Here is a 13,525-nt window from a genome sequence, read left to right as displayed (position 1 = left end):
ATGTACTCTGCCACCGTTCGCAAAGCGGCTCTCAGCACATCGGTTGCCCTAGCTGTAAAATGGGGGATAATAAACCACCTCCATACTGGGGATGTGAAATAAGGTGATTGGCTGTAAAGCACTTTCAAGGCCTGAGTGGGGAGGTTATTTTAGCTAAGCTTCCTATCGTATACGTGCATTGGTGTGCAGCCATCTCAGGTTTATCTTGATGATCGGAAGGTCTCATGTTGACCGATCACGTCTTGCTCTTGCTATAGCATGTGGATATGAATTACTGACTTCAGAAACCTCCACCGCCTGCCTTATTCAATGATGTGATTCATCAGTGTTCTTCAAAGGTTTTGGAACACTTTTCTTGCCTAAACTGGATGGGTCAAAGCTGTGTACCCTTCCCTGTTTTTGGAGTCTCTTTAGCCAGGTGTAGATAACTCATCCGTGGGTCTTGCTCATGTGGTGGTGGTAGATTCCTGTGTATGACCTGGGATTACAGAATCTAAGAGATACCTATGTTTTGCTCCCCATCCTGTTCAAGACTTTCCTTTATTCAAAATTTTGGATGTCTGATTATTAGTATCTTTCTTTCTTTTTTTTGTATAGCACTTTTCATCACAAGGGCAGGGGAGCCAACATGGTTTAGAAACCGATAGGAGAACGGATCACAGGGATACCTTCCCTCCTCCCATATACTCTAAAATGCAGCCACCTCTGAGTGGATCACAGCAGCTGTTTATAACAGTGCACATAAGTTTAGGAGAGGAATTTCTGGAGAACAACGTGTCCAAATGAAACTGGTGGGTTAGGGAGACAGTGTAATTACCATAGTGAATGGGTTCTCAGCGGGGATGTTGCAAGCAACCACCCTTCTTAAGGGCTAGATGGGAGAAGGGTTACTGAGTCATGGGTGGGAAGAGGTTGAGGCTCACTACCCCAGTGAGATTCTAGCCAGGACTCGGGGACTAGCCACTGCAAAAAGTGATGTGGAATTTTTAGTGACCACAGGAGCTCAGGATGTCACTTTTATGTTTCCTTTGAAAAGCTAGCACTGTGCGAGGGGAGAGAGGAGAGGGCATGGCAGCCCTGTAGCTTTGGGTGCTGGCATGGGTCTGCTACTGAAGCAGGCTCACGAGGCACCTCATAACCCTGCAGGTTTCAGAGTAACAGCCGTGTTAGTCTATTCGCAAAAAGAAAAGGAGTACTTGTGGTTAGTCTCTAAGGTGCCACAAGTACTCCTTTTCTTTTTGCATAATCCTGCAGTGGATCGTTGAGGTCGGTATAAACCCGAAGTGGGAGAGCACTGTGCTCTGACCCATGCACGTCACCGCTTCAGTGATCAAACCACTGTGGTTTCTATTCAAGCTTCACAGTTATGGAAATACTCCTTTTTTAAAAAAAAAGGCAGACTTAAAATGGTGTCATAACTTGGGGCCAGGGCTACCCGACGGTGGGAACGGCGCACTAACACGTCACTGGTGTTGATTTGGCACAGAATGAGGCGGTTAGTGGAGGGGAAAATGGGAGCCAGGGCTCCTGGGTTCTCTCCCCAGCTCTGTGCTGGGTGAGCGGAGAGTGGATTCTCCACGGTTCTGTTTCTAACAGTGCTGCTGTCTCATTGTGTGACCTGGGACAAATCCCTGTGCTGGTTCGGATTCCCCTTCCGTCCACACACAAACCAGCCTCAGGTCAACAAGCCTTCAGGACCCAAATCCCAGGACCCTGCTAGGGGGATGAGTCAGAGCTTGGGTCCCATCGTAATTTAGGTCCAAGGCCTGTCATTTTGCAGTGTGGATGCAACTCAAATCCTAGCCCCAAGGGCTGCGTGCTGCAGCATGGGTACGTTAGCCTGGTTGGGCGACCCACACCCAGCAACTGTAAGCCCTGCAGTGTGGGCGCAGAAGCTCGGCTTGGCAGCACCTTGTAAACCCACCTGCAGAGCTGGGTTTACAAGGCAGGGTGGATCGGGTGACCCCCTGCGCCCCCCCCCCCCAGGAATGTCTGGGGCAAGGTCACGCCAGCGGGAAGGGAGCTTTGCACTCTTCAAAGTGAGCCCAGACCAACCCACGTGCGGATTTTCACTCAGTACCGGAGAGGGGTCGAACCCATGTTAAAATGGACCGTCTGGCTTAAAACCAGGCCAAGGGCCCATCTAGGTGTAGACGCTCCCTGGGGGCCACGCCGGCTCCAGGGGCTGAGAAAGGCCTGTGGGATCAGGAGTCAGGAAACCCCCTCCCCGACCAGAGCCCCCCATCCCCGCCAGGCCCGGGCTGCCCTGGAGCAAGGACAAGGCAGAACACGTGCTCACGCCTTCCTGGGTCCTGTGCCCTTAAGCAGGGAGCCCGCCTTTTCCAGCTGCAGCGGCCAATCCCCTTCAAGCTCCGCGGAGGGTTTCCTCCCTCGCGCGGACCAACTGGGAGGGGGAGCGTGCCCCGAGTGGCAGAGCTCCTGCCCAATGGAAGAGAGGCGCCCGGGGCGATGGACAGGAGCCTCGCCCAATGAGCGCGCGGGACCGCAGGACGGGCAAGCCCGCCGCCCAACAGGGAGCACTGGCCTGGGTGACGTGCGGCCCGGCGGCCCCGCCCCGCGGCGCAGGTCTTCTGCGGGCGGGCGGCCGGGCTCACTCTGCGCCGCCATGTTGGGGTTCGTGGGTCGCTGCTCGGCCGCCGCCGCCTCCCCCCTGCTGCGGCGCGGGGCGCTGGGCCCGGCCGGGGCCGCGGGGCCGCTCCGCGAGCTGCTACTGCGCGGCGCGGCCGCCGGCGGGGCCCGTGAGTGCGGGGCGGGGCCGGGCCGGGCCGGGCGGGGTCACCTTGGGGCCGGGAGCAGAGGGGGGGCCGGGCCGGAACCGGGCCGCGGGGGGGGGGGTCGAAGGGAGCAGGGGGGGGCCGGGCCGGAACCGGGCCGCGGGGGGGGGTCGAAGGGAGCGGGGGGGCCGGGCCGGAACCGGGCCGCGGGGGGGGGTCGAAGGGAGCGGGGGGGGCCGGGCCGGAACCGGGCTGCGGGGGGGGGTCGAAGGGAGCGGGGGGGGCCGGGCCGGAACCGGGCTGCGGGGGGGGCCGGGCCGGAACCGGGCTGCGGGGGGGGTCGAAGGGAGCGGGGGGGGGCCGGGCCGGAACCGGGCTGCGGGGGGGGGTCGAAGGGAGCGGGGGGGGGCCGGGCCGGAACCGGGCTGCGGGGGGGGGTCGAAGGGAGCGGGGGGTGGCCGGGCCGGAACCGGGCTGCGGGGGGGGGTCGAAGGGAGCGGGGGGGGGCCGGGCCGGAACCGGGCTGCGGGGGGGGGTCGAAGGGAGCGGGGGGGGGCCGGGCCGGAACCGGGCTGCGGGGGGGGGTCGAAGGGAGCGGGGGGGGGCCGGGCCGGAACCGGGCTGCGGGGGGGGTCGAAGGGAGCGGGGGGGGGCCGGGCCGGGCCGGAACCGGGCTGCGGGGGGGCGGGCAGCGAAGGTGGATCTGGGGGTTGGGCCGCAGTGGGGGGGGTGGGAGCGGGGGGGGGGCTGGGCTGGAACCGGGCGCGGGGGGGGGGCGGGCAGCGAAGGTGGATCTGGGGGTTGGGCCGCAGTGGGGGGGGTGGGAGCGGGGGGGGACCCCAGGAGATTTGGGCTCCAGCGGGGGGCGGTGCCGGGGAGGGAGCCGGGCTGGAACCGGGTCCGAAGGGGGGGGACGGGAGACTCGCCCTGGGAGCAGGGGGCGCTGGTCCCCCCGGGGTGCAGATGGCAACGGCTGCAAGGATCATTTCTCCCACGGGGCCCAGCTCCCTCTGACAAGCAGCTTGTTTTCCCCCAAATCCCCTGCTGGGGCATCGCAGCCTGTCCCCTGTCCCAGCGTCTGACCTTGACTCTCGCCTCCTTTGCCCCATCCCAGGACGGGACTATGCAGCGCAAGCGGCCCCTGCCGCCAAGGCCGGGGTTGCCACGGGCCGCATCGTGGCTGTCATCGGCGCCGTGGTGGATGTCCAGTTCGACGAGGGGCTGCCCCCGATCCTGAACGCCCTTGAGGTGCAGGGCAGGGACACCAGGCTGGTGCTGGAAGTGGCTCAGCATCTGGGTAAGCGGCGGCCCCTCCAGGTCTGTAACTGGCACAGGGTTGAGGCTCCTTCGCTGATGATCAAATGTGATGACTTTCGTTCTTCTGAGCATGCTGAAGCCACTACTATGGTCTGAGGAGGAGCAGGCTTAAAATGGCTGCTGGCCTGAATCTGTCTAGGAGGAAGCCACAGCGGGGGATGCAGTGAAAGCTGTTCCCAGGGACTCCTGTGCACGTCACCTGCTCTGATGTCCTTTCCACCTTGGCTACCTATGCAGCCTCCAGTACCAGAGGCAAAGCGACTTGCCCAAGGTCACACACGTGTCAGAGCAGGGAGCTGAATATAGCTCTCCCAAGCTAGTGCCCTAACCACTAGGCGTCCCTGGAACTGTCCTCCCTGCTGAGTACAGAGAAACACACACACACACAGCAGTGGTCAGTCAGGACAGGTTGCAGTGGTCAGTCAGGACTGGTTTTGCAGCAACTGTCTTGTTACTTGTGATTGCCTTTATGTAGCATCCATGTAATGCTCCTTTCCCGTGCCCCGGCAGGTGAGAACACAGTTCGTACCATCGCCATGGATGGTACCGAAGGCCTGGTGAGAGGACAGAAAGTGCTGGACTCCGGGGCCCCAATCAGAATCCCTGTAGGCCCTGAGACCCTTGGTAGAATCATGAATGTGATTGGGGAGCCCATCGACGAGAGAGGCCCAATAACGACCAAACAGTAAGTGCAAACGGTCTCCGGCCTTGCAGGGCGGGGGAGAAGGGGCAAGCCCTGGCAAAGAGACTGGGCTGCATGTCACTTGGGACTGCCTGAGAGAGTGGGGGGCGGGCATTGTCGCAGACCCTCTGGGCCTAGTTAAATGGCTGAGAGTTTGCACTGGCGTCTCCATGGCGTTACAGGGACTTGATTGGCAGGAGCTAAACTGAACATCGGATATTTTCTCCCTATTAAGTAACTTCTGCCCTTAGATTTCAGTAGTGCCTTGAATATAGCCAGCGTGGGTCCCGGTTGCCTAGGTGCGGTGCAAATGCGGAGAAGCAGAGTGAACTGAACCTCCGCTGCCCACAACAAGAGAAACCCCAATGGCTCGTGTTTCCTCCAGCTGTGGTCGCCGGCCGGTGGCACAGTACACCCTAGCAGGCCTTGAATGCCATCCTCCCAGGCCATCCAACTTCTGCAAGCTGACGTGATCCTCTGGGCCCCTGTCTTGCAGGTTTGCTGCTATCCACGCCGAAGCCCCAGAATTCGTTGAGATGAGCGTAGAGCAAGAGATCCTGGTTACTGGCATCAAGGTGGTGGACCTGCTGGCACCGTACGCCAAGGGCGGCAAAATCGGTACGTTGCAAATCAAAGGGCCCACGTGGGGGAGGGAGGCGGGGTTCGGGAGGGGGGTCAGCACATGGTTCGTGGAGCTAGACTCCCTTTCAGAGCTTAGGAAGCCACCCTGAACCTTTGTTAGTGTGGGGGCCGAGTAAGAGGAGCGTGGTGGGTTCAGAAGTCGTATCCGTTCCTGCCCTTGCTAATGCGCCCTGTTTCCTTCGCTGATGAGTAACCTGGTGACTTTCGTTCTTCTGATTTGCTGAAGCCACTTCCAATCTCCTGAGAAGGAAAAAGGGGCGGGGGCAGGGAGAGCCTTGTGGCAAAGGAGCTGCTTGTCAGGGTGCTATTGAGCTAACCAACTGCACCCACTTCGCCCACCCACCCAGGTCTGTTCGGAGGCGCTGGCGTGGGCAAGACCGTGCTGATCATGGAGCTGATCAACAACGTGGCGAAAGCCCATGGTGGCTACTCTGTGTTTGCCGGCGTCGGGGAGCGAACCCGTGAAGGGAACGACTTGTACCATGAAATGATCGAGTCTGGAGTCATCAACCTGAAGGACACAACCTCCAAGGTGAGGGGGGGCCCTGGATAAGGACCCTAGGGGTCGAGCTGCTCCGCCGTGTTTGCCCAGGAGGGAAAGCCGAACCTTCAGATCTAGGAAGCGTGCCCTGAGCAGTGCTTTGTGGCTGGCCAAGCAAAGAGCCTCGGGGTCAGCCCCTCTGGGAAATGTGTGGTCCTTGGGGGCAGAGCTAGGGCTGTCCCTAGCCGCAGGCAGTAAGTCTGTCACCATAGCGCTGGGGCTCCTGGAACGGCCCAGCGGAGGGCGTTAGGTGGGGCCTGGCAAGCAGCCCCAGCTGTCCTGGTAACACGTTCGCTCCCTTTGTGCTGCAGGTCGCCCTGGTTTATGGGCAAATGAACGAGCCCCCAGGCGCTCGTGCCAGAGTTGCGCTGACTGGGCTGACAGTGGCCGAGTACTTCAGGGACCAGGAGGGCCAGGACGTGCTGCTCTTCATAGACAACATCTTCCGGTTCACGCAGGCTGGCTCTGAGGTATGGCGGCAGGGCGGTGCCAGGGAGCCATGGTCACCTGCCCAGCCTGACTGGCAGGTCCCCTGGCCAACGGGGTGAGCTAGGGAGCACTGGCCACCAGAGAAAAGGGGGGTCGGGGGAGGAACTCCCTGCAGGTCCAGGTGGCCCTTCTGTGTCTCACCATGGAACTGTCCCACCTCGTCCAATCCATGTGAAAGGCTCCCGTCCGGGCAAGGCCGTCTGTGTCTCTGCAGCCTCCGCCTGACCTGGCTCTGCTTCCTTTCAGGTCTCCGCCTTGCTTGGCAGAATCCCCTCAGCCGTGGGGTACCAGCCCACCCTGGCGACTGACATGGGCACCATGCAGGAGAGGATCACCACCACCCGCAAGGGCTCCATCACCTCTGTGCAGGTAACTGTTCTGGGGAGTGGCCCGTCAGTGCGCCCTCGGACACACAGGCCTCTCCCGGCTCATGAAGAGGTTTCCCATAGTGCTGCTGTATCATGACCTCAAGGGCAACGTCCCAGTGGCATTCAGCCATCATAGCCCATCTCTCTTGTTGCCTAGGCGATCTACGTACCAGCTGATGACTTGACCGACCCTGCCCCTGCCACCACATTTGCCCATTTGGACGCCACTACTGTGTTGTCCCGCGCCATTGCTGAGCTGGGCATCTACCCTGCCGTCGATCCTCTGGACTCCACCTCCCGCATCATGGACCCCAACATCGTGGGGCAGGAGCACTACGATGTGGCCCGGGGGGTGCAGAAGATCCTACAGGTGAGAGCTGTGACGGGAGGTTGTATGGGGTGAGAGCGACAAAGGCCCCGTGGTTAGGAGGTGAGACTGGGCCGTGGAAGGGCAGAGTCCAGTTCCCTGCTGTGTTACCTGGGACAAGTTCCTTGCTCTCTCCGCAGCTCAGTTCCCCGTCTGTACAGAGGGGAGGGGAGGAGCACAGACTGGGGGGCGCTTGGGTCCCCTCTTCTGTGCCCCCAGGCTGGGGGCACAGCAGCTGGCCTAGAGGCTGATGGGAAGGGGAAGCTCAAGGGTACAGCCTGTGGGATCTGTGTACGGAAGGCTTGGCCAGCTGGGAGCCCTGGTTAGCTGCCGAGGAGCGGGCAGTTCTGGTTGCCCCCAGCTCTGCCAGCCTGTCGGTGGCCTGCAGCGCTTCTCTCTCCCCCTAGGACTATAAATCCCTCCAGGACATCATTGCCATCCTGGGGATGGACGAGCTGTCGGAGGAGGACAAGCTGACAGTAGCCCGTGCCCGCAAGATCCAGCGGTTCCTGTCCCAGCCGTTCCAGGTGGCCGAGGTCTTCACTGGCCACTTGGGCAAACTGGTCCCACTGAAGGAAACCATCAAGGGCTTCCAGGACATCCTCGGAGGTGAGGTGCCAGGGGTGGGGCTTCTTGACTCTTCAGCTAACCCAGCCCTAGAAGTAGGGGGTACAATGGCTGTGGCCCATGGAGTCTCCCCTCTGCTCTTAGCTGGGAGGCTGGACCCACATCTCCTGGTGCTGCAAGCAGGGCACTGAGGTATGTGGCTGTCTTGCTGTCCTGGGCTGCCTGGCAGGGACTTGGCTGGTGTGTTCCAGCTTCAGCTGGGGAGCTGCTCTTTGGGCTGAGGGGGGGGATATAGCACACACACACACACCCATGCCCCCCCCCCCCCCCCCATGATTCCTGTGAAGCTGCAGGGACCTTCCCCACATGTATAAGAGCCCTGGTGTTTGCTGCCCCCTTGTGGGGAGTCCCTGGGGTGCAGGGAAGCTGGGTCCCCCTCCTCACTGCTCCCTCTTGCGCAGGTACCTACGACCACCTGCCGGAACAGGCCTTCTACATGGTGGGCCCCATCGAGGAGGCTGTGGCGAAGGCGGAGAAGCTGGCCGAAGAGCACTCGTGAGCGACTGGCTCCGTCATACCTCTCCCCCAGCGCATCCCCACCCGGCTCCTCGGGGCCCGAGCTGGGTGTTGTCCTGTCTCCAGAGTATATTTAAAGTTTCCAATAAAACATCCGTCTAAAACATGAAGCAGGGCTGTTGAGGCTGTGGGGGGCAGGATCTGCATGGGGCAGAGTTCTGAGTGAGGGGTGACACCTGGATCAGTGGGGGGGGATTCTAGGAGCCACAGCATAACTTGCAGGGCTCGTAAAACATCGCCACTAGCTTCCAACCCAGCTGGTCGCTGGGCCTCAGCTGCCCCCTTCCCTCCCCTCGGCTCTGTGCCCTGTGGAGGGGCTGAGCGGCAGCAAGGAGTATAGCTGCTGAGTCATTCCTCCCAACCTGAGCTGCTGTTTGTGGCTCCTGGCTAGTCCGTGGCTACCCCCCATGGCCGTGCTGCGGTGCAATCTTCTGGCCCGGCTCCTGCCCACGCTTAACTAGCGGGTGAGGGGATCGGCCGAACTCTGTCCCATGGTGGCTGGGGGAGGTGGGTAGTGAGGGCCTGAGATTGCAGAGCAGCTTGTCGGATGCTTCTGGGGAGCAGAGAACAAAGGGCCTTGGCTCTGAAACAGTTCGGCCTGGCCTGGCCTGACCCAATGTCCTCCCTCGGCCGGCGCCGTTCTCTTCCCAGGGGCAGGTGGTCTCTTGGAATGAGCCTCTGTCTCTTGGTGTGCAACCATTGGGCTTGGCTTTAAGAGGTGGGGCCACTGGCCTAGGGGCGAGTACCCAGCCCTGTCTGCTTCCTAATACGCTCATCACCTACCCAGGACCGCAAGACTCCTGAATGCCACCTTCTGGCACTGCCCCGGCTCCAGGCCCAGTCTTTGACCCCATCCCCCTCTGCCCTGAAAGCCCCGGTCTGGCACCAGTGCCTTCTTAACATGGCTTCGCTGGCAGCCGGGCGATGACGCAGCCCCGGGCTGGGGGGAAGTGCTGCAGGAGACATGCCAGTGCAGAGTCCGTGGGGGAGAAGCAGCGGGTTGCTCAGCTGTACCTGCGGGCTGCGGCTGGCTCTGTTAACTCCTGAGTGTCTGGGTCCGGCGCTAACAGCCACTGCTCTGCAAAGCCTGTACCCCATGCAAGAGCAGAGGGAGGCTGGGGGGATGCACTTCCAGCTGGTTGCCTTGTCTAGTTGCTCACTGCTCCTCTTGCAGGGCTGGCTTGGGGACTGGGGCGAGGATATTCCACCCACAGCAGCTGCCAGAGAGCTCGCGAGCCAGGTTCATGTGCAATAAGTGGGGTGTTTCCCTTTGGCCCCTCTGTTTCCTCCAGCATCTTCCCTGAGCCGATCCCATGGGTCTACAGCCGCATCTCTAGGTCCTAAGAGCTCAGGGCCCCTGGCTACTGTACAGCTGGTGGGATTCTCCCTGCCCTGAGGACCTTAGACAAAAGCTGGGCAGGGGAAGTGATTGAGCTGGTTTAGTGGCGAAGCTGGGCCTAGAACCCAGTTCTGCCCCCCAGCTCAGGGCTCTGTGCACGAGGCTGGAGTTAAGCCAGCCCAGGCCCCTGGTCTCTGAGCAGCACCTGGCACAAGGGGCCTAGGTCTGTGACTGGGACGACTGGGTACTACCGCAATACAAAGGCCACTGAAATGCAGCCACCTCTGGGTTGGAACGTGGCAGCTGTTGAAGGCTCTGAGGGCAACAGTCCAACAGGAGCCAAAGACTGTATCCAGCTGCCTCAGGGAGGCTAAACGCAATGAGGGGGCGGACAGCAGAGCCCCCGCCCAGCCCGGTAAGAAGAGCTATGGGAGTGGGCGGAGCCCTGGAGCCCCAGGGCATGTGGGTCCCCCAGCGTGTGCCAAGGGTGCAGCTCTGAAGTGCCCCACCCCTGCTGAGGAAGCGTAGAGGGGAAGGGGCTGGTTCACCCACCTGGAGTGAGCCAGACGGTGCATGGCCCCGGGCTGGGGGCGGGAGGGAGTTTCCAAACCGCTCTCCTGGCAGCGTCTGTAACCCAGCAGGGCAGGGGCGGCCCGGAGCGGGCAGGGCCCCTTTGCGCCGCTGGTGATGCACAGGGGCTAGCCCGAGCCGGGCGGATCTGCCCCAGCCGCATCATGCTTTGTGGGGGCTCCTAGCTGTGGGGGCGGGGGCTGGCTCTGGGGAGCCTGGAGCTGGCCTCACCGGGGGGGGGGTGCGGGGTGGTCCATGTTGGCGAGGGGTGTTTCCGTATTATTGGGGGCTGATTTAAAAAGGCACCGCTGGGGTAGGACGCTCCAGGGCGCTGGCAGCCCTCGCCCGGCCTCCCCTCCCGTGGGCCCTGCCCTGCGGGGCTGAGCCTGCCGGGGCCTGGCAGGGGGAGAAGCACCCAGTGGCTCAGCAAACGCTGGCTGGGACCCGGAAGGAGTGGGGGGGGGGGCAGGCAGATGCGGGATTCAGCCAAGACCCCGGGGAGCTGCTTTTGGGTGGGGGGGTTAGATGAGAGGGGGTTACACAGGACCTGGTAGCTGGAGTGAAGCCAGCTGGGGGGGGGAGGCACCACAGTCCCCTTTGCCCCCTGCAGGCCTCTCCATTGGGGGGGTGCCCAGCAGCCCCCTTCCCCCCCAGGCCTCCTGTCTCTTGCACCATTTTGAAAACACAAAAGAGCCATTTGCTCGGCTGCCTCTTGGCTTTAATCACCATCCCCAGAGCAGCTGGGCCTTTTGTGTGGCTGGGCCCGGCTCGGGGCTCCCCCTAGTGAGAGCAGAGGGGCCGGGAGCCTCGCAAGGGGCAGGCCTCTGACCGTTTGTGGGGGGGAGGGAGTATAAATGCGGGGGGGAAGGTCAGATTTTCATGCCCCACTTGGCACTGAATCCAGGCCAGGCCCTTGGTTGGGAGGGGAGCCTGGTCTGGGGTCAGAGAGAGGGGCATGAACCGTGGGAGAAGGGGAAGAGCCCCCCCCCCCCCAGTCCCTGAGGGGGGAAATGAGTTAGGACCAAGGCCCCAGCCCCACCAGCCCTGGGAAACCCTGGCTCCTTGCAAGAGGAAAGTGGCTATGTGCCCCAGTGCCCCCCCTTCCAGCCCCACTCCCCTGGGGTTAGTGCAGGGCAGAGATGGGTTCTCCCCCAGCTCAGGACACAGCGCCTGGGGGGACATTTCACCCAGGCCATCTCCTCCTGCCTTTGAGCAGACGCAGGGAGAAGCATCAGGGTGGGGAGGGCTGAAAATCCCACCAGCCTGGCTCCTCCTGTTGGGCCGAGGTGGGGAACAGGCTCCGTGGGGCGCTCTGCAGTCTGGGGCGGGGGGTTCCCAGGCTGGCCCGAGCACACAGCAGGGAGTGACACGGCCTCTCCCCGCGGCTCAGAGTCCAAGAGGTTTGGCCTGTGTGCCAGGGAGCCCCGGGTGGGTGATCGGTGCCAGGTCTCGCCAGTTCCGCCCCACACTTTCCCCCGCGCAATCAGCCAGCCAGGGGCCAGGCACCAGCCCCCCGCCAGAGGGCACAGGAAAGGGGCAGGGGAAAAGCGCTTCTCTGGGGTCTGCTGGCTGTCCTGACCAAGGTGCCCGATGCTGGGGGCTGCGTGGGGAACACCGAGCCCTTGGGCTGCACCCCATTCAACACAAGAGGCGTTGGGACGCCCTTTTTGCAGAGGGCCCCAGGGGAGGGTCAGGCTTGAGCATGCCAGGGAGGGAAGCAGCGAAGCCAGCCAGCAGGGACGGTGTCTCTCCCCTCGGATGGGGCTAGCAGCGGGGCTCTCATGCCCCTCCAACCGGGTGGTGCCCAGTGCCAGAGCTCCCTGCCCTATTCCTTTATCTCGCAGGCCTGGAGGCCACCTTTGCCTGGCAGCTTCAGGTGCCGTAAAGCAGCCAGTGCCCCAGGACCATGTGTAGCTCGGACTGCCGCCAAAACCAGCTCTATTTCCCCATCGGCCATGGGCAGAGACTGGCTATTTCGCGGCCTGCCCATGGGGCAAAGCCGTAATGGAACCCCATGCAGCGGGGCAGGAGGGCTCCGGCTAGCTGCTCAACTGCTCCAGAGCAGGACGGAGGTGGGGGGGAGGGTTCTCCCCTTTCCCAGGCACAAGATTTAGCGCAGCGGCGAAGGGAGAGGAAAGCATTTGCCTGCCTTTGCGGTGCCTGAACTGGCCCAGGCTTCGAAAGAAGATTCCCAGGATGCTTTGCAACTTAGCTAGCCTGGAGATCACCTGTCACTGAAATGCAGCTGCCTCTGGGGTGGGGCGTGGCAGCTGTTTAGCACCTTCTCAGCAACACGCTCAGTTTGGGACAGGAAGTGAAGACCCCCCTTCTCCGGCTGATTAACCCCTCCATTGGTGGAGTGCCGGCCGGATGTTCATGGGCACGAGCAGTCAGGATCTCCAGTGGCACAGCGCCCCCTATCAGCATGCTGGGGATTGGGGCGATGCCAGCTCTGCGGGAAGAGCGCCCCCCTTGCATTCCTGGGGCATTAGTTTGCGGCAGGGTGAGCTGGCTTCACTCAAAGTTTTGCCCGCACTTGCTGCTGGGCAGGATCCGAAAGGGGACCAGGGCCTAACCCTACGATCCCAGCCCAGCTGGGGAAAGCCCTGGCTGGGGTGGGCTCCCCTGGCACTGTCGGGGGGAGCTGGGAAGAGGTCCCGGCTGCTTCCAACCCTGGGCTAAAGAACCAAGGGCTAGAGGGTGGGTGGGGAAGGGAATTTTTTTAACCCCTAAATCCATTCTCAGGGGGCTCTAGCGAGGTGCGGCTCCCTAGGGCTTTGAACCCATTTAAGCTTCCACCAGCACCCACTCTTTACCCTGTGCCTGGTGTACTGGGGGGGTGTCATAGGGTGCATGTGGCATGTCCAGGGCATCGGAGGGTGCCCAGACAGGCATTGGGGGGGGGTCCATTACGATGCATATGGATCATGGTGCACTGGGGGGCCATTACAGTGCACATGGGTCCTGGTGCATTGGGGGGGGACCCATGACAGTGCACGTGGGTCATGGTGCATTGGAGGCCCCATTATGATGCACGTGGCTCAGGGTGCATGGGGGGGCATGACGATGCACGTGGGTCATGGTGCATTGGGGGGCCATCACAATGCACATGGGTCAGCGTGCATGGGGGGGTCCCCATTACGATGCACGTGGGTCAGCGTGCATGGGGGGTCCCCATTACGATGCACGTGCGTCATGATGCATGGGGGGGCCATTACGATGCACGTGGGTCAGCGTGCATGGGGGGTCCCCATTACGATGCACGTGCGTCATGATGCACGGGGGGGGCACTATGATGCACGTGAGTCACGGTGCATTGGGGGGGCCCCCCA

General features: G+C 62.0%; 1 protein-coding gene across 1 annotated transcript; it reads left to right on the top strand.

Annotated features, from left to right (window-relative positions):
• Window positions 1–2,606: 2,606 nt before the first annotated feature.
• On the top strand, window positions 2,607–8,394 carry ATP5F1B (ATP synthase F1 subunit beta). Its single transcript, XM_084610374.1, has 10 exons — window positions 2,607–2,759; window positions 3,850–4,032; window positions 4,563–4,737; window positions 5,231–5,352; window positions 5,724–5,908; window positions 6,229–6,387; window positions 6,653–6,775; window positions 6,932–7,144; window positions 7,549–7,750; window positions 8,170–8,394. The coding sequence occupies exons 1-10, from the start codon at window positions 2,627–2,629 to the stop codon at window positions 8,265–8,267; spliced, it is 1,593 nt and encodes a 530-aa protein (XP_084466500.1). The 5' UTR covers window positions 2,607–2,626; the 3' UTR covers window positions 8,268–8,394.
• Window positions 8,395–13,525: the final 5,131 nt, after the last annotated feature.

Source organism: Lepidochelys olivacea (genome assembly GCF_965140295.1).
Source record: "Lepidochelys olivacea isolate rLepOli2 genome assembly, chromosome: 20".
Lineage (NCBI taxonomy): Eukaryota > Metazoa > Chordata > Testudines > Cheloniidae > Lepidochelys > Lepidochelys olivacea.
This window is presented reverse-complemented; position numbering and strand designations above follow the sequence as displayed.